Below are 20,855 nucleotides of genomic sequence, written 5' to 3'. Positions count from 1 at the left end.
GGAGCGTCCCTCAGGGGGAGCCGCGCACCACAGCGCTCAAATGGTGGCGGGGGGGGGGGTGAGGTGAGGTGAGGCGGGGCCGGGCGGAAGGCACCGCCCCGGAAGCGGCGTCAGGGCCGGGCGGAAGCGGCCGCGCGGGCGCTTCCTGTTTGGGCCGGGGGCGGGCGGGCGGCGCCGCCATGGCGTTCTCGGAGAGCCAGCTGAAGAAGATGCTCGCCAAGGTAGCGCCGCGGCGGGACGGCGGCTGCCCGCGGCCGCGGGGGGCGCGGGATGAGGAGGGTCGGGGGGCCGCGGGGGCGTGGGGAAGGGGAGGGAGGCGTACGGTCAGCTTTGTGCCTCGGGACCCGCAGGCGGGGGAAGGGGAGGCGCGGTGCCTGGCCAGCCGTGACGGGCCTCGGGTGGAAAGCTGCTGGACGTGACGGCCCCCGAGGGACCCAGAGGGACCCACCTCTAGGCACCTGACGGAGCTGTGGGCTTGGTTCTGGGGGATGCTGCTGTGATGAGGTTCAGTCGTGTTGTTCGCACAGAGTGAACGTGGCACGCGATCTGACCAGAACTGGTGGTCCTTCACCTGCAAAGGGTCGGAAGCACCTCCTTTTCTCAACTCGAGAAGGAATGCTGAGCGCTAGCTCGGTGCCAGCAAGTGGCAGTGTGTGTTTGTATTGCTCTGTCTCCCATTAATGAATGACTGACATGGCAAGAAGAGGAAGAATCAACGGTGACTCCTCGTCCTTATCTCTTTTTCATTCCACCCTGCCTCACCCCCATTTTATAGCCCCCAGTGCCATCTGACTTTCTGTAGGTAAGTTCAGTGAAAAGTGCATGAATCGAGCAGTTCAGGAAAAGTGAAGTTACTATTTCAGCACTTGCCTGTATTTTTCAAGAATAGCTCCACTTTCTGTTCTGTAGAGGAAATCTGAGGAGTAGGCGTAGCCGTGTGTGAGATATCAAAACACTGAGCCCCAGCATGGGAGGAGACACACGTAGCTCAATTCAAGGTGTTGACCTGCTGCCTGAACCTGGCAAGCTTCATCTCTTTGTGGCGTGTTACCTGATATGTAGAATGAGGAAGGTGCATTTGCCATCTGATACTTGAGGAGGAAAAAAAAACACTTAAAAATCAAGAGTTTAAAGTAATCAGTTTTAGTTACGTTTATAGAGGTCACTAAGGTCTTGCGTTTTCCAGAAGGATTTTGGCATTTTTTGGAAATCCTCAGCTCCTTACTATACGAACACAGAAAAAGATTGTCTTGTAATATCAGTATTAGTATGTCTGCTAAGCAAGCATGCAGTTTTTTGTCTGCTTTTGATTAACCTGACCTGGGACTCTTGTACTACAAGTGGGCTTAAATCCTTATTCCAAATCCTTATGTTTGTTAGGAGATTCTGTTAGTGAAAGCCTGTTCTGGTTTTGTTCTTGTTCTTTTGATTGTGCCAATCTTCTTGAGCCTACATCCTGTAATATAAGGTATGTTCCTATAAACAATTCCCTCTTTTTTTTTTTTTTTTCATGGCTGGAGAAGTGCTCTCCCTCCTGCTGCAGAACCAGATCTGGTGATGGGGGCATGCACTGCCCTTCTCCAGTCTGGCCTCACTCTGCCCTTGTTTGAAAGTTTCTGTTGGGGGTGATGGGATCGTTTTGTGACAGATTTCCTCTTTCATGTTAAAATTTGAGGTACTTTTGACTTGCTTTCTGGGTTACTAAGCTGGTACTGGGGGAAGGCCTCAAAATTGTCCTGTGTAAATAGATATTAGGTATTCATTGATGAGTAAAATGCTGGAGTTGCAGCTTTTGGTAGACTAAGGTGTTAGAGCAAGTGGCGGGGCACGCTCAGCCTACCTCCTCAAGTAAGAGTTGTGATGCCCAATGTTGGCATCTTTTTCACCCTCTGTAGATACTGGAAACAAGTGTTAGTTTCCAAGTTTTACAACTCAGGAGTGTTTTTCAGAGCAAAGGTGACCCTTAGCCATGGCACCAGGCTTTGCTCTTGGGTAATGTTGGAATTAATTTCTTGCCAGCATCAACATGTGTTGGGTTTCAGGCCGCATTGTGGAGGGTCATGGTTGAATGAAGGGTCGCTGTCTGTGGTCCCTGAGACACCTGAAGGTTACAGAGCTGCACTACCTGGTGAAACCAGCTCTCTGCTGGCCAGGAGCATCTCCTCCAGTGTCTGGGGGTTCTTGTTCTGAGACTTAAATCTGGGCTGAGACGCACTCCCTGCTCCCAGAGAAAGCAAGTGGATGAAACTGGTGGTGTTACTGATAGTATGGTGCCTTGAAATGTCTGCTTTCTCGTTGCTAATAATAATAGCAATTGATTAATACTGTACTACGAGTGCTATGAAAGTGGTCTGTGAGGTTCAAATAGTATATAGCTGTGCATCAGGAATATTTAAAATGTCATACTAATGGTTCAGAGACGCAGGTTTTGTTTTTGTTTTCTGTTTTTTAGATCCACAAATACTCTCATGGCTAAGAGTATTCTTTTGTTTCTCATAGTTATCCTTTGTTTTCCTCATATTTGTATTACAAATTGTATTAAAAACTTTAAAAGTGTGTGAAATTCTTTAGAGCTTTTCTACTTTGTGGTTATTCTGTATGTCCAGAAGAGGATTTGATAATTTTCCTTGCTTTTCTAAATGACGTAGATTTAGTTTTGTTGATGGATGACGATGTGTGGGTAGTCTTAATTTCACTCAGAAGATATGTGTTTGTCAATTGGAAAGGTATATGGCAGTTTGTTTTGCAGAAGTTCTGATAAATACTATGTCCCAGTATTTGGCTTTGCTTAAAATGTAACATTGGTTATGGTAGAACATCAATGAAAATATGATAGCTTTCCCAAAATCACTTGATGTATGGACTCTTATTTGAGAATAAAAGCATCTTAACATGTTAAAATTGGGTAAATTATATAGGAAGTGGAGCCCAGAAGCTCTCATAAATGCAGGTTATTTTGTGAAACAAAACCAAATTAAATTACAGTGAAGCTTTATGATGTAAAAACATTCTTTCTCCTTGTTTTCTAGTATAAGTACAGAGACCTCACCGTGCAGGAGACGACCAGTGTCATTACTCAGTACAAGGACCTCAAACCTGTTATGGATTCATATGGTAAGTCTGCGTGACAAAGTTTTTGTTACTGAATTGTTGTTGTTTTACGTATATTTGGTAGCTTTTGTGGGAATGAAGGAGATTAAAGCTAGAATATAGAATTTTAAGACGATCTTTATGATCTTTGACATCAACACTTCCTTGGAAACAGACAGTAATACAGAAAAGTTAGCTAATATGCCAAGGAGTGTTGCATTTCGCCACAGTTAAAATTTGATTGCTCAGAGGTTAGTACTCTGGAGATTGCTGGTATGTTATGAATTGTGGGGGTTTTACCCCGCTGAGCAGCTAAACTCCACCCCAGCTGCTTTCTTAGCTGCTTTCTTACTTCCCCTCATCAAAAGAAGAGGGTTCAGCTGCCCAGCAGGTGAACCGGCCACACAAGTTGAGCTTTGCTGTGATACAGAGACATTTTTGGATTTCTGTCTATTTAGAAAGTACAGTAAGATGATGTGCAAGTACTTCATTAAAAATGAATATTTGTGTCAGTGCTTTAAAGTATGAGGAAAGCAGTCATGCGTATAGAAAACTGGTATGAGAGGTTTTGTAATGTAAATTATCAATGACTTAATCACTGTTAGCTTTATTTTAAAGTCTTTGTGTCAATTTTAGTACGTTAAAATGCTATTTAGGGTCAGTTTCAGAGGGTTGAGAGTGTGATTTCTCAAAATACAGTGAGCCAGCATAGCTGCTGAGGTTACCTTCCTTATGATCACCCTCTGTTAGGCCCTGGCACAGGCTGCATGGGAAAGCTGTGGCTGCCCTATCCCTGGAGTTATTCAAGGCCAGGCTGGATGGGGCTCCGGGCAGCCTGGGTTGGTGAAAGGCGTCTCTGCCTGTTGCAAGGGTTTGGAATTAGATGACCTTCCAACCCAAACCATTCTGTGATTATTTCTGTCACCTATAGGATTCCTCTGTGAGCCAGTTCATATTAATAAAATATGATAAAAAATTTATTGTACTTTGCTTTATAGATTACAGTCTGGATCGACAATTATTGAGGAGGGATGTAGGCAGGTAGAAGATAAATGAGTTTTAACTTGAACTGCTCTAAGCCAGCAGCTGTCATGGAAGTAATATATATATTAACAATAATAATATAACAGTAATAATAAACTGTGCAGTGGTCAGAGAATCAAAAGCAGTCGTGAAAAGGCTGTGGTTGGAATCTCGTATGCAAGTTTGCAATTATGGTAGAGTGATCCAAATTCCAAAAAGCACTGAGCTGTAGCATGAAGCTCATTTGTTACCTCTCTCTTCCTAAGCTTCCTTGGAAGGTTGAGCACAGAATTACTTACAGATGGCTGCTACTGTTTGGAGCTGTGAAATGAGTTACAAGAAAATGGTTACCTTGCTGTTGAGATAATTTTCAAGTTTGTAGTAATAAAGTAGTATATACCCACCATATAAGTCCTGACATGTTCTGTCTACATTTGTAGAACATTAGCAAAATAATTGTATATGGTCAGCTACATTTGAAGTGTGACTAGAAGCTTTCAGAAGAGATTAAGAAAATAAGTATTATTACCAAAAGTTGATTTATTAAGCAAAGAGTAATCCATTGTTTTGAAACCTAGACACAGTGACTCAAAACTGAGATCAGGGTTCCTGTGCTTTTTGTGAACAAAGACCAAGATGTGGCTGCAAGTCAAGTGTTAGGTTTTTCTTCCTCTTCGGTGTACTATTTGGTTAAATTGCCTTTAATTGTGATGTAACAAATATAATAATGCCTGTGGCCAACAAGTTCTTGGTAGTCTTGCTGACATGCTTGTTTGGAGAAAGCATAAGGAATTCTCTGTAATCCTCAGATAAAAGTTGTTACTTTTAAACTGAATTGAAATTACCCTTGTAGCTGTTCTTATGATGAGCAATTTGAGTGGTTCCTACATATTCTACTTGGACTCTGAGGAGACAGTTTTATTCATGGTGAAGGTAGTTTGACAGCAGTCAGTCAATGCTTTCTCAGAAATACGTTATTTGTAAGAGGCTACCTGACTGTAGATGACCATTTACTAGTCCGTAGATGTGAAAGAGCAGAATTTTTCTTACAGGTAACTTCTGCATTTACACTAACAAATATGATGTAATCTGAACAGAGATCAACACAACAAATGGATTTCCTTTAAAAACACTATTTGTTCCTTTTCAGTTTTTAACGACGGCTCATCTAGAGAGCTGATGAGCTTGAGTGGAACCATTCCAGTGCCTTACAGAGGTATGCTATTATTATTATAAACATCGTCATCAATATTGCAACCATTATGTTCCCAAATCACATTTAAAACTGTTCAGATTTTAATGGTTCAACTTCACTACTTCCGTGACCACTATTTTTGTGAAATCCTTTACTTAACCACAGTATATTTGTCCTGGTTTTGCTGTGGAATAAAATCTTAGCATACATCATTGCCTCTTCTTGCCTGTACAGCTCTGTAACATGTGTTTATCTTTCAGTGCTGCATGTTTTTCAACTTCTCTAATTGAGTATTGCAAACCACTTACTGCTGCAGCTAAGGATAATGCAGATTAGGATCTAGTAATGTTACATTGCAGAATAAATGAGATAATGTATTAGTGGTAAACAGTAATTGCAAATGAAAGTTCTGAGTTCGTCACCATATCAGGGAAGTTCTGAGTTCGTCACCATATCAGGAACTTTTCATTTGAGTGTTTTTAGTAGATGCTGTCTTCAACTTGTGTCAGTGCAGTTGAATTTATGGATGATAGAAGTTTTAAAAATCAGAGCACAAAAGAACAGGACTTCTAAAATCTTTCAAAACCTCTTTTTAGGTAACACCTACAATATCCCAATTTGCTTGTGGCTGCTGGACACCTACCCTTTCAACCCCCCAATCTGTTTTGTTAAACCCACTAGCTCAATGACAATAAAGACAGGGAAGCATGTTGATGCGAATGGAAAGATATACCTTCCTTACCTGCATGAGTGGAAATACGTAAGTATAAAGAACTTGGAATTGTTAAATTCTCTTCTGACTTTCTTTAGATATTTGTGCCATTTATAACAAAAAGCAGTCCTATTTATTTGGCATCTTAAACCATTTATTTAAAGAATGCAACTGCTTATTGTTTGTAATGTCTTAAAGTTCCCACTGTAGTGTTCTCTGTTGCCTGGTTAATTTAATTTAGCGGCAGCTTGTCTGATTAAACAGTGCAGCATGGGCTTCCTTGCCTGGCAGAACACTGATATGAAGATAAGAATATTTACCTTGAGATAAGAGTATTTACTCAAGGCAAATTACAAATTCTGGCTGATATTAATCTCTGATGAAAATGGACTGCTGCATGAGCATTTAGACTACTTCAGGCAAACTTTGCTGGAGCTCTGAGTATATGTATGTATTTGCTTTACTAATAAAGTCATTGAGCGGTACAGGTTTCAGAGAAGTTTTGACCAAAACATGGATGTTTAAAGAAAATAAAATATTCTGACAAGGTCAGAAGAACTTGACAAGATGTGCAGTTCTATCAAAAGTGATTAGCAGCAATAGATGTAATAAACATGGGTGGTAGTTCAGCACTTGTGTGGGAATAGTGGAAAGATCAGCACTTAGGTCCCGCCCAAGCGGGAGGATCATTGAAGATGCAGATAGAGAGGGTGGTAAGAATAAAATAAACTTGTTTTTTGGATTACTGAGTGGATTGCAGAGGTAAGAAAATCAAGAAATAGGGTGCTTAAACTAGTACTGCGTTCACGAAGCTTGCCTTTATTTCAGAGAAATGAAATCATTCCTATAAAAAAGTAGTTATAAACTTTGAGAAAACCAGCATAGCTATACTTAAAGGACATTTATGTGCAACTCCTTAAATGGGCTAGATTATTTTCTGTTGAGCCATTCTGAACTGGAGCAAAAGCTGTATTGTATTAACTTGGAATGTCTCAAAACTTTGTGATGTGTGTTGTGTTTTTTTTTTTTTTGTTGTTGTGTGGAAGAGCTGATTTAAGCTTCAAGAAAATATTATAATCCATCATTGTGCAGTCATCTGCAATCATTTATTGCCGTATGGTTGATATGGCACCACATGCTCACCAGGTTATTCTGGAAGTAAATGCTCAGAATCGTGTATTTCTCTATACTGTTTTGAAAACCAGTTAGCTAGGTTGCAATCTGTAAAGGAATCCATAAAGAAAGTTAAATATACATGTGTGCGTGTTTGTGTACATGCATACAAACAAATGAAAGGATGGCTTTTGGAAGCTGATAGAATGGTACCGTGTCGTTGTTAGAGTAAGGTAAACTATCTGCCAGCAGAAATCAACATCTGATTCGTTTATCCTCGCAGCCTCAGTCAGACTTGCTGGAACTGATTCAAGTTATGATTGTGGTGTTTGGTGAGGAACCTCCAGTCTTTTCTCGGCCTACTGTTTCGGCAGGCTACCCACCATACCAGGCAACTGGCCCACCAACTAGTAAGTGGTTGTGGTTACTGATTTCCACAAATGCTCCCGTTAATATTCTGAAGTGTGGTGGTGGTTTTTAATTTGTTGAGAAATTATATTACACTAAAGTGGCTTTCTGTACTGATGGGTAATGAATTCGCTTGTGCTGTGCCAGACCTTTTTGATCTGTTGGAAGAATTTGTGTTGTTTTTTTTTTTTTTTGTGTGTGTTTGGAAGCAGGGGAAAAATCAAGGTTGTATTGGCAGGGGGGAAGCAGAAAAAGATAACAAAACAAACAACACACATACTTTCACTCCCCCCAAATCAAAACTGCTAATGTGTCAACATTCAGGGATATACATATATATATATATACATATATATATATATATATATATATATATTCAGATAACTGTATCTTAATGTTTTTTGTATTTTGATAATACATCTCTGTATGCCAAAATCCTATTGCTTGTGTTGCCCATGTGCACAATCATGTTTGTTTAGCTGTTAGTAATTGTTGGCTGAAATGAAAAGAAAAACCTGCTTCAGGTTTTGAATGAATGAAATGAAAAGAAAAACATGATTTTTCAGGCTTCTCTGTTAATTTGGTACTCCGACTTAGGACACGTTTTATTGCAAAAATCTTAATATTTTAAATATTATATTTTATATATTAAACAGCTAAAATATTTTAATATTTTTAGTTTATAAATTTCTGGAAGCAACTTTATTTAAAGACTGAGGATAGGTGGGGAGGAGAGAAGTGGGAAACAGGAAAGAGAAGACTGAATTGGATGGGAAGAAAACAGTAGAGTAGAGCTATTCATGAAAGACTAGGGGGGAAGCAGATAAGCTGCAGAGTATTTAATGGTATTATAACAGTTCTACATAATTTGTTGGTAAGCTGATTTTAGTTGGGGTTATATTTTTGCAGTTTTTAAGGCTGTGTGTGGTTTTGAATGAAATGTCTTTTATCAGATCATAGTTGCATCTAAAAAAAATTAGTCATTACAATTCACAGAAAAAAACTTTATATTAAGGTCTTAGTCTCTCTAACATATGAGAAGAGAGGTAGCAAACATAAATAGGACCATTAGAGTTAGGTGGCTATAGGTAAGTGTTTGGGGCTTTTTAACTTGTCCAGTGCTAACCTGCCTGACCATAGGAGCACTAGGTAACAAACAAGCTGTTGTGATTGTCCAGGAACAGCAGGTGTCAGCACAGTGCACTTCTAGTGGAAGCTGTGACCTGTACTGTGCTTCCAGGGAGGATCATCAACTGAAACATGACACTGCTTTGTTCCTTTGTAGTTACTCATGACTAGTATAGTTGAAGTAATTTTAATGAAAATATTTCAGGATTTTTGTATTATTAATAGCTGCTTAGATTTATTACAGTATTGCTTGACTACTCATTTTTTTCATTTTAAAGACAATTGGTCACATTTTTAAGTTCTAGATAATGCTGTTTAAGAAGTGAAGCACTTTAATTAAAAAAACATAAATCCTGAATTATTTGAAAGTTATTGAAGATGTAGGTAGCTAGGGAGGCTTAAAAAAAGAAATAAAGGTAAAAAGGTAATATTCCTAAGATTACTATAACCATGTAGTAAATTATAATAATTTTTAGTAATAGAATCGTCAGATTTCTAAGAAGAAACTTGAAATTACTACGGCTGTGTTAAAGCCTTAGACATTTATATTTGTTGATAATTTTTTTTATAAGTGTAACTTCTAAATGGCAGAAATTGCTAAATAGTGTGATTGGATTGTTAAACAGCTAATCAACTGTTAAGCCTACTCTGAAGGTACTTAAATTATATGCTCGTAATTTAGTGAGTAGGGAACAATGACTCCTTGGAAAGGTTATTTTTTCTCATCCATAATATAAAATATGGAGACAAAATTCATCAGGTCTGTCATCTTTAACGCACCCATTTTTTGAGTTCTCTTGCTGTAGAGACTTTCTTATGCATTCATGATTTACTTAGTACAATTGCTCACTGCATTTTTAATTTGATATACTTTTTATCCATGCATTGGTGAATTTATATTTAAAATAATTAAGAAAATAAATATTCAGTGGAAGATGTTCTGACTAGCAATTGTAAGTAATGCGTGATATTCTTTTCCTCCAAAAATATGTGAAATCCTTATTTTGTTTAGCTTCCTATGTGCCAGGCATGCCAGGTGGAATAACTCCCTATCCACCAGGAAGCACTGCAAACCCAAGGTAAGAACTATTTTAACCACTTTGCATTATCATTTACATAACAGATTGGTTTCTCTGAGCAAAATCTAGTCTTATTCGTATTCTGTTTCTTATGATGGATTTGAATCTCATCATTTATCACCTAATTGTTATGTTTGCAATGTGTGCTCATGAGTTAGGACAGAACTCTTGTCAATAGCCAGAAGAAAGTTGGAGAAAGGTATAGTTTTCTTACTGTTGTTTAAACTGTAATGTAGTTGTGTGACAGTTATGTTTTCAAAATGATTACTTAACTCCACGTTCTCTTGCTTCACTTGTATAATGAATTTGATTTTATAAGGTTATGCTGATTGCTATATAAAGGCACGTACCCTCAACTGGGCAATTCAAGTAATTGGACAAAACAATTGTTGGATTAATGGGAACCTTCACGTGTTTTCTTCCTCTCTATGCCTGATCTTGTTTCACAGGCATTAAAAGCTGACAGTGAGTCACACCAGAGTACCTCCTGGTAATAGTTTAAAGAGTTGTTTAGAATGAACTGTTGCTTTCAACAATATTCTTTGGCAGTTAGAAGAGGAGCAGTTTGTACTTCGGCTTTGGCTCTGCTCTCACCATTAATGTTCCATTTTATAGCAAAAGCTGTTTATCACAGTGTTACAATTGCCATTCATAAAACTCTGCTAACCATATTTTCTCTGGGTATCATATTTGCACGTGCAGATATGACTGTTGTGTGTATAAGTAAAGTTGATACGGCAGAGAGCTGTTGAAGAAATTAATGACTATCTTTTAGAAAATGAATATTTAACTTAGAATTTCACTTGGATGATCTTAGAACTTTTCAGCAAATACATATTGTTTTAAAGTGTACTTTTAGAAGGTAGATTTTTAGAAGATGAGAAATTCTTAGCAGCAGGAAGTCAACCTTACCCCCAAAAGGTTAAAATTGCAAAGACTTAAGAGGCACTTCATAATGTAATTACCATCTTTGTGAAGGTTTCATTTAAGTAGTTGTAAGTAGCTAATACTCTAGAAAAATACCTAAATCTTAAGTAACTAACAAAACTAATTCAGAGCACTCTAAGAGAACTTGAAGGGCACAAAATGATTTCAAAAGCATTCTATTAATATGAAATAAAACATTTGCTTTTAAGTATGTTATGTAAAAGTGAAAATGAATAAACCTTTTCCAGAACGATTACAGTTCTTTCTTAGCAAGTAGCAAGATGCTGATTGCCTTCTACCTTAATGTTTTCACACTGCTTTTCTTTTTATTATTAACATCCTTATGTCCTGATTCTGTTAAGAGCATATGAGGAGTTGCTATAGTATGTAACATTTAGATTTAAGAAGGAAAAAAAATAGTAAGCATTGGGATGTATGTTTTAAGGAGTGAAAAACAGGGATTTTGACAAGTTCTAAGGGCAATTTTTTGCCTCCTAAATAGACCTATCTAAAGTGTTCTTAATGTATTTTGCGTAGCATTTTTGCATTTACATGAAACAGTTCAGTAGTCTTTCTGTTAATATTCTTATAATATTAAAGATTGTTACAATTGATTTTTTTTGTCCATTTGAAGTTAGAATTATTAGTTTTGGGTAGCTTAGGGTTCTAGAAAGGCAAGATTGAGTGATTAAAGAGAAATTGGTATGGTCCAAATGCCTGACCAGGAAATAACTAGGTAGGGCTTCAGATAAAATGGTATCAAATTATATGAGAAAGACAAGTTGTGAAAGATGTTAATGTGAACAGGAAAAGAGAGAAAGTATAACGTGGTCTGCAGTTTAAGCATTTTATGATGTCAGTAAGTATTTAATATGGAAACATAAACGTGATATGCTAACGTTATTTAACTATTTGTAAAATATCACCTATGCATATCTTTCTTTGTCAAAGCAGCTACCCAAACTACCCTTATCCAGGTGGTGTTCCGTTTCCAGCAACCACTAGTGTTCAGTACTACCCTTCTCAGCCTCCTGTGACTACTGTTGGTGAGTAGCTTTGAAAGTATCTCTTTGAATTGAAGCTTCCCACTGAAATTGATATGTAAAGACGGAAAATGGAAAAAGGAATTTATTGTTCTTAACCTGACCTTCTAAAATACTGATCTTGAATGAAAAAAAAAAGAGTTACTTGAAGAAAGAATATAACACATTTTGCATCCTTTGTCTTTCACTTTATTTACTCAGAAACTTGTTAAATTCCTGATTGTATACAATACATTGCGTCTGCTCTCTGAGTATGTTGAAAAAACAGTGCATGTAACCACCTTAAGATGTTTTTTTCCCCCTCACCCATTAACTGTAGGTGACTTTTGATTGTATTGCTCTTCGTTCATGGTCTCAGCTTTTAAAAGTGCTTTTGTCCACACTTAGTCATCTACTAGTCTCAGTTTTTATATATAGTTATACTTTTACTCCAGAAGTCCTAAAGCAGAGGTTTTCAATGAATTTGGAATGAGCTTGATTTTTACTGCATCTTTCTTCTTCTGTCTATTTGCTTCGTGACATTACCTACTTGTTAGTAGGTAATATTCTTTCTTCCCTTCAGCAGCAAGACCTAGGATATTAACTTGGATCTTCTCCCATTTTGGTGCTTGGTTGCCTAGTGTTGGCAAAAACAAACCAGCTTGGTTTCTGTTCTGTCCTTAATTTTTAGTGTGAGTACGTGTAATGGATTGGGAACCGCTGATAAATATCTAATTAAGTAGAAAGGTGGTGCAGTGACTTTGCAATTGGGTAGTCCTTTAGGAGCAGTTACGTGATAAGGATGCAGATGCTTCTGTCACCTTGGTCAGAAGATCAGCCATTTGTAATCTCTTGCACTGCAATTAAAAACCACATCCACAGGTTTTTAATTTAATGTGCAAGCTCCCAATTATTTATACACGTTCATCACTCTAGAACCATGTGTATTTTGAGGCTTTAATTCACCTTCTTGGGAACAAAGCAAGCTCACAGATTGGCAAAGGAAGGAATTGGAAGGCAAAGGAATTGGCTTTGACTTACTCTTAAAAAGAAATTGAGGAATTGTTCTGTTGTTCTACAACTTAGAAACAAGTCATATTTTGATTCTTTTGTGCCTCATCCTCCTCCTCCGTGTCCAAGTTATTTCAGCTTTCTGAATTACAGAAGTGTTCTCTGTTGGCTGTTTTAGTGGTCATTTCCACTCTTAGGCAATGTGTGTGGCTGCTTTACACTCTACAAGAAAGCTGCTGTTCCAGCCAAGGTGTACTCAGTGTTGAAGGGTTGCTGGCTCCTTGCGGGCTGGGAGTCCCCAGCAGCTCTCATTGTCAGACATGCAGCAGTCTGTTAGTAACCTTTCTAGGGAACGTCAGCTTTCTGCAGCATCTCTTGAAACAGATCCAGTTTTGCTTTTATGTGGTAGAGTTAATTTAAAATATAGAGTCTTGAGTTAGGTTATCTGGTATGTTGTAGTGCCGGATTTTATAGTGGCAATTTAACATTAGACAGCTTCCTTTGATGCAGCTAGGCAAAAGTCATGCACCTGCTGTGTGTGGTTTATCTCATGCAACATGAAATGCAAAGATGTCTCTTTAATCATCCAATGTATTTACAGTAAACTTCTTTTGCTTCAACATGCAAACATTTATTTCCTATTCAGATTTTTTTCTGCTGTTGTTGGACTATGGTTTATCGTGATAGCTTATTGGGAACATAGAAGGAGGTAAAACTTGAGAATTTTGTTTGTATGGTGGTGGAGTGTTTCCTTTAGTGAGCTTAGTTTGGATTGAATGAAAATACAGAGTAGCTTTTTTTTTTTAATATATATATAATTGCCAGTTTTTCAAATAGTCCTTTGGTGGTTGTTTTTTTTTTTTTCTTTCTTTCTGTTCCGTAATCTGCCATTAATTACCTGATGCAGTTACTAGTTCGTTGCTTCTCTAAGGTCATGTCTGAAACCAGACTCTGCCTGGTAAAGGTTAAGGGTTTCAGTGCTCTCTGGATTTACAGGCTTTGTGCCATAAAATCTTCCCTAGGCTGGGCTAATTATGGAAGTGACATAAAATGCTACGGGTTCATGCTCTTTAGGAAGACATATAGAATCTAACTGCTAGTCCTTCATACATGCAAAAACATTTTTCTTACCTGTTGAGACTTGTATGAGAACTTTCATTGTTAGGTGTTTTTTTTCAGTCCTTCTTTATTGTTAAAGCAAACCTTTTAAAATATCTCATAGTGAGAAATATCAAAAAAAAAAAAAAAAAAAAGAATTGATTGCTGGGTATGGCGTTAGAGATTAATAATACTGTCTAAAGTGAACTTTATTATTTTAAAATTCTACAAATTCTGTTGCAATTTGTATATAAGAAACACATTAGTAATCTGAGGTGTTGTTCTTTTTAGAAGAAATTGATACATTAGTAAGCATGATATGCATTTTTTCCTTTGTTACTCTTCTGTCAGTTGCATAGCTTTGTTTTTTCAAATATCTGGCATGGAATTGGTTTTGTGTACTGGAAGGTGGATGGGAATAAGAGGAAAAGGCATAGGGAGGGAAGAGAGTCGAATGTATGCAGTCTTGTTCTGCTTAGCAGTGGAGGTCCAAAAATTCTTTGGATGTTTTGAGGATTCTCGGAGATGTGTGGTCGTGTCAACATTTTGCTAGTATAACAATACCAACAGAAACTCAAAATAATTTTTTCTATTATTTATTTATTTATTTAAAACAGTTATGCTCAGATCCTAACAGAAAACTGTTAATTTTTTGATTCGGATGCTTTTTTTGTCCTAAGGCAGAACTGAAATCTTTAGACAGCGTGTTCCAGATCATTGCTGATTATCAGGAGGATATGTACCCTACTCAAAGATACTCTAGTGAGTATCAATACTCTAATACTGGTACAATCCAGCAACCAGTAGCCAATTCACACTCCCTAGAGCAATCAAAGATTTCCTGGTCTGCAGATAAGCAAAACTTTCTGAGGTCAATATTGAGAGTTTACCTTTTATTTTAAAAGGTGGAAGTTGCACAGACTCTTGAAATAAGGTAGTCTCATTGAAAGGCTGACTTGCAAAAGCAATAGGTAATATTTAGGCTTAAATGTGAAAGCCTGTAGTGTTTTAGAGGGTGAGGGACTAGTGAAATGTGTTAAATGTACTATTATTTATGGATGGAACTGTGATTTAATGAATTGAAATTACAAGTTGTACCCAGCAATCATCTACGTAGTAACCTCAATTACATAGCAGCCTCAGCTGCTGTTTTAGCTAACACTGATCAATTTAGAAACCAGTTATATAATACAAGAACAATAGTGGCTACTAATCTGCTTCACTGCTACTACAATTACTCCCTTGAAGTTTCTGGGCGCCATGAACCAAGTGAAACTGATAAATTAGTATAACTGAGGTCAAATTGTATTTCATCATGATTTTTGTCATGTGTTCATGATATCATGAAATACATGATTATCATGTATTTTGTTATGCTCTAGCTAAAATAGAGTAAAATATTTGCTCACCTCTGTTAGAATCGTAAAATGGATTTCACAGCACCTCTGTATGCTTGATTTAATACTTTTGATTCAACTAACATATATTAAAAAAAAAGACTTTGTCCAGGGAGAATTTTCACAGGTTCTTCATGGTTGCCTTTAGTAAACCTCTTCCTCTATCTTCCATCATTACATTATCATCCTGCAAAAGTTATTAAAAAAATAATATAGGCCCAGTATAATACAGAACATCTTTCTAAAAGTCTGCCATCTACTTTTAGTCTGCTAAAACATATCTATAAATGATATGCTAATGTAATTGATAAGCATTTCTGGTTTTAGTAAATATTGCTTGTTAAAGGAAGATTATGTTAATAAACCAACAAATGTTCTTTATGAATACTGATTGTTTTACTGTCTTCCCATGCCTGCCCTAGGCTGGCTGAAAGAGAAAGATAATTGTGAAACTAACTGGAGAGTAGAACATGTTGTAAGCTTTTGAATCAGTGTCCAGTAATTTGTCACTTAAGCCCTGTCAGAAGTAGGAAACAGCAGTAGTTAATATCTTTTTCATTGTCATTATTTCTGTTAGCATAGTGTCCATCTATTTTTCATGAATCTTAAAATAAGTAATAAGTAATTTTCATTAATCTTAAAATAAGTAATTGGTAAGCCTCCAAATAGAGTACCTCCAGGCAAATTTTCTTTCTTAGGCCAGCTGTTACATTATTTGTGCTTGAACACACATTTATCTGTTAATTCTGACAGAGTTCATCAGAAATTAAGTCATCTTTCAAAGACTTAGGCTACCAATGTTTGTAGATTTTAGGGGGAAATGGCCAGCCTATTTTTAATTTAAAGTAAATCTGTGGATGCAGGAATAGTAAAGTGGATGAATGGATTCATGCTCTTAAGTTTACTTGTTGTACACATTAATATTTCTTTTTTTTTTTTTTTTTGTCTGTAGCCTCTTCACAGGTTTTGTAAACTATTTTAAAAAACATTTCTCTTACTATCCTGTGTCACTAAGTATACACAGCCAGATAGCCATTTTCTCCAAACTGGCTTTATATTGAAGCCAGTGCGGAAGAGAGTTAATTTTGTGCTTGTGAATTTTCTTGTGCAGGACCCAGTAGAGATGGAACTATCAGTGAAGATACCATTCGAGCTTCCCTTATTTCAGCAGTCAGTGACAAACTGAGATGGCGGATGAAAGAAGAAATGGATCGTGCACAAGCTGAACTCAATGCCTTGAAACGGACAGAAGAAGACCTGAAGAAAGGACACCAGAAACTGGAAGAGATGGTAACTCGCCTGGATCAAGAAGTGGTAAGCGGAGATGAAACACTGCTCTATATCTGAGTATTTCTAGCAGGGAACGGAAGTATGTGACTAGTTTCTATTTAGCATGAGATAAATACCAAAACATCCACTGCACTGCTTTACAAGTGTGTATTCTCTTTCTAAACTGAGGTGCACCTATTCAGGAGAGATGAGTTGGAAATAGCAGTGATCCTAAAACACACTGTGCGATGTCTTAAAAATGCTGTTGTTCAACAGTAGAGCAACAGTATTGATATTTTTGCCCATACTCTCTAGAAAAGATGATGAATGTTGTGGGAGTGTTTAATCACTGTGTCTCCATTTCTGGCTAATAATGTACGACAGTAGCACTGGAGAACATTGCAGTGTCTTAGTGCAGAGACGCTGATTTTAGTCACAGCTTCCTTGTATAACTCCACTTTTCCTTTCCAAACGAGAGTCTCTCCTACTCCTTATGCTCAGAACTTGTTGCTAAGTTTTTCATTAAGGCCTGATTTCTGTTTACTGTATCTGCTGCTTGCATTCTCACTTGGGAATAAGATTTTGGGACTAATGATCAGTTTCAGAAACAATCAGCTCAGTGTTCAAAAACTGTTTTAAAAAAAATGTGACTGTTAGAAATTGTAAATAAGGAGCAGAGAACAGGGAATACCATTATGTCATTATACAGATCTGTGATGTGCTTACACACTGCATTCACTCCACTGAGTGAATGCCGTGTGTAATTGTAGTCTTCACTATCTTGGAAAGGAAGGACATAACAGAACTGCAGATGTATGATAGAAAGGCAAGAAGGGTGATCCAACATGTGAGCAAGCTTGCATAGAAGAGATGACTAAGTAAGCTAGGACGTAAATCTGGAAGAAGATGGAGGGGGTCGGGGGAAGAGTGGAATCTGATAATGGTCTGTATGTAATATGAGGAGAACAGATGTGAATCATCTCTTCCAATTGGTTAGCTGTGGGACATGGAAAATATTGGGAAGCAAATTAAAACAGAGGTGTTGACTATTTCTCTTACAGATGCAGCTAAATTATAGTTTCCGTTGGTGGTAAAGCCAGCATGTTTTTTTTTTGTTTCCTGTCAATACGGCTTAGAGTGTGTGTGTGATGCATGCTCAGCGGACTTATCTAGGAACTTACTACAAAGGATACATTTCCAAAGAAAATAATTAATTTGGCTTTGTTTTTTTCATTATTATTATATTTAGCTTGTTTAAACCATTGCTTTTCCTTTTGTAGTACCTTCAAAACGCTGAGGCTGTTTGTGTGCCTTCCCTACAATTAAAATTGGTAATGGATTGACATGATAATCTAAAACAGCTTTTACTTTTAAAATGATAGAATCTCAAATATATAGACTGCTAGCCCTTTCTTTTGTAAAAATCATAGTGGAGGTGTATAGAGATATAAATAATCAAGTGGCATTTCTAAAAATATTGACAGTTATCAAGACAGCTTGACATAAGATGACATTCAGCTCTTGAAAGCTAAGAAATAAACTTCTTCAATGTTTTTAGGCTGAAGTTGACAAGAACATTGAACTTCTCAAGAAGAAGGATGAGGAGCTCAGTTCTGCCTTAGAGAAAATGGAAAATCAATCAGAAAATAATGATATAGATGAAGTTATCATTCCTACAGCACCTCTTTACAAGCAGATCCTGAACTTATATGCAGAGGAAAATGCAATTGAAGACACCATTTTTTATCTTGGGGAAGCACTGAGACGTGGCGTGATAGATCTGGATGTCTTTTTAAAGGTAGGCTTCTTGGGATGGTTTATGACATGCATTTTAAATGTGTTTAAATCCCTTGAACTCTTGTGTTCAGCTTATTAATGTTAATGATGTTTTCACTGAAGAAGGTGCAGTAAGTGCAGAAGTACATATGGGTAGAAACAAAACTTTTTTAAAAGAGGAATTTCAAAATTAAGATGAAAGGCCGATTTGAAAAGCATTATAGATACGAACTCATCATTAGAAATGTACAATAGTTTCAACACAAGCTTTCTTTTGGACTTGGATACTGATTTTGACAAAACTAAGGGTGACTAGAGTACTCAGCTTTTCACTTGTAGTCTACAGATGTGTCAGCTGAGGCAAACAGTGGAGTGTTAGACTCTCAGAAATGAAAAGTGGAAGGAGACCTTGAGAAGCCAGCTAGTTGTCCACCTCTAGCAGAGACCTTCTTAGAGACTCTTTGCTGCTCCTAATGTTAACAGTTTTCATGTCTTCTATTTTGAGCTTACATGTGTGGTGGGTGGCACTGAAAATTAAAACAGAATTATTACTTTGAATATATTAAAAATGCTTTTTTAGAGGATGGAACTTCACAACATGGTTGTCTGAATTGGATCTGAAAAGTTAGTGTGCAAAAATGTCACCGAGTGACCCCAAGGCAGTGTTATGAGACTTAGCAGTCTCGTCTCTTTCTAATGGGGTAAGGTTTCCCCAAGTCACTGCATCAGCTTGGCTTTTAATATTCAGCAGACGATGCACTGGGTAGAAACATACTATTTCCTTCTTAGGTAGCTTGCTAGTTTAAAAAAAAATCTTCTCCCCCATGGGAAGTTAATTGGTCTTCAGTTCAGTTCACCTTAGAGTACACATTACATCTCCTGTATGATAAGAATTTGTGTAGAACTAATTATTAAATCACAAAAATATACTATAGTGATTGCATTTGGTAGCCATTTACAATTATAAGCCAAGAAAATACCATTTGGAGAACTAATGCTTTTAGTGTTTCCAAAAATAAACATCCCATTTGGGTTATGGACTGTGTCATGTTTTCAAAATTTGGATTGCTGTAGAATTAACATGTTTATCAGAACTTTCCCAATAGCCTGCTGTTCTTATTCTTTTTTTTCAGCATGTACGTCTTCTGTCTCGCAAGCAGTTCCAGCTGAGAGCATTAATGCAGAAAGCAAGGAAGACTGCTGGACTCAGTGATCTCTACTAAATTCTCAGACTTTAACTGGGAAGTTAGATTTACTTATGAAGCAGCCTTCCTGTTGATTTTTCTCTTAATCAGTAGACTCCCAGAATAAGTTATTACATCATTCAAGTGTAAGATATTTTGAATCAATAATATATTTTCTTTTTGGTAAAGACTAGCTTTTATTAATGCACTTTCTATTTCCTGTAATCTTCGTGCTGGTGGACTTACGCTGAATAAAACTTGTTGCATATTTTCTTCCTCTACAGAATTGTGTACAATGCACTTTCTTTACAAACAGGCCTGGCTTATGGAGTGTCAGCTGAACCATTCTTTCATTTTACTTTTGAGATTTGGAAGATACTTCAGTGTCCTGAGCTAGAATAATTCATGTTTGGTGTAACAGTTCTCTTGTGGCCAATGAAAGCTGGAAACTGAATTTTGAGGCCCTGCTGTTTGACCTAGCTGCTATATCGACTGCCATCAGATTATGGTCATCCTGGACCGTGTCTTACAGTACCTTTATGCCTTGCTGTGTATTGCATTTTTTTTTTTCTGTAGAAAATGCTAGGAAAAACAGAAGGGCCTCTACATTTGCACTGCCTGTGAGGCTGATAATGCTATGCACCACAATGCCATGAGGGGCAGAGGTTCTGGGAGCCCACAGCGAGAAGCCTCATGGTTAAACCCAACACAGTCTGCAGAAGAGGGTAGGTTGTGATGGAGATTATCACCCACCTTGGAGTGTTATAAGGATACGTGGTGCTGCTCTTACTGCCTCCCAGCAGCATGCTGCTCTCCTCCTCCATTTGTTTTTGTAAATTAAGACCAACGGACTGCTTTGGCAAAGCTAGTATGAAAACTAAAATTTCTTGGTCTTAATGCAATAGTAGGTGTGGCTCAAAGGTGGGTCTTATGGCTTTTCACATTACAGTTGGATCTGAAAAAGGTTTGAGTTCTTACTGAAAAGCGTTGTGAGACTTCACGGAATAAAATCTAAGTCCTGTGGATCTTCTAAAAACTTTAAATAGGGCTTCATACCATCTTCCTCCTCTATGCATAAAACAGGAGTTCATAATCACTGTTGCTGTGTGCTCTCATTCCAGGTGCTGTTTTGGTCATTTAGCTTGAAGAGAAAGCAGTAGAACAGCTACAGCTTTTCCTTTGTTACTGAATTTGCTTCACAGCCTGTTTCAGTGTATTTTGAAATACTTTGTTCTGAGAAGCATCACCAGCTGCAGTCCATACAGAAGTCTACACTTCAGTGAATCAGGTGGTGTTTCCATTCCTGCTACATGCCATGTCCTAGTGTTAGAAAAAGGATTAAGGCCTTTCCCCCTTTGTTATAAAGAGGTTTCTTATATATTGAGAAGATACCTTATTCATCTACTGTACTATGGGCTTTACA

At 37.5% G+C, this 20,855-nt stretch overlaps 1 protein-coding gene across 2 annotated transcripts; it reads left to right on the top strand.

Moving 5' to 3' along the window:
* Positions 1–150: 150 nt before the first annotated feature.
* On the top strand, positions 151–19,715 carry TSG101 (tumor susceptibility 101). Of its 2 annotated transcripts, none has more exons than XM_032189257.1 (10): positions 151–221; positions 3,030–3,114; positions 5,264–5,329; positions 5,905–6,068; positions 7,417–7,543; positions 9,682–9,748; positions 11,630–11,721; positions 16,315–16,517; positions 18,031–18,270; positions 19,382–19,715. In XM_032189257.1, exons 1-10 carry the CDS (start codon positions 180–182, stop codon positions 19,469–19,471), a joined length of 1,176 nt encoding a protein of 391 aa, XP_032045148.1. In that variant the 5' UTR covers positions 151–179; the 3' UTR covers positions 19,472–19,715. The 2 variants fall into 2 exon arrangements, with proteins under 2 accessions (XP_032045148.1, XP_032045147.1); XM_032189256.1 differs by having other exon boundaries at positions 11,627–11,721.
* The last annotated feature ends 1,140 nt before the right edge of the window (positions 19,716–20,855 follow it).

This window comes from Aythya fuligula, chromosome 5 (assembly GCF_009819795.1).
Source record: "Aythya fuligula isolate bAytFul2 chromosome 5, bAytFul2.pri, whole genome shotgun sequence".
Taxonomy (NCBI): Eukaryota; Metazoa; Chordata; class Aves; order Anseriformes; family Anatidae; genus Aythya; species Aythya fuligula.
The sequence above is the reverse complement of the archived record's forward strand: the minus strand, read 5'-3'. Positions and strand labels throughout refer to the sequence as shown.

What these genes read in the sequence shown, in the direction of transcription:
- TSG101 (XM_032189256.1), top strand. Translation starts at nt 180, where the DNA reads ATGGCGTTCTCGGAGAGCCAGCTGAAGAAGATGCTCGCCAAG. An exon ending in TGAAGAAGATGCTCGCCAAG is followed by an intron (nt 222 to 3,029) that starts GTAGCGCCGCGG and finishes CTTGTTTTCTAG; the next exon opens with TATAAGTACAGAGACCTCAC. An exon ending in ACCTGTTATGGATTCATATG is followed by an intron (nt 3,115 to 5,263) that starts GTAAGTCTGCGT and finishes GTTCCTTTTCAG; the next exon opens with TTTTTAACGACGGCTCATCT.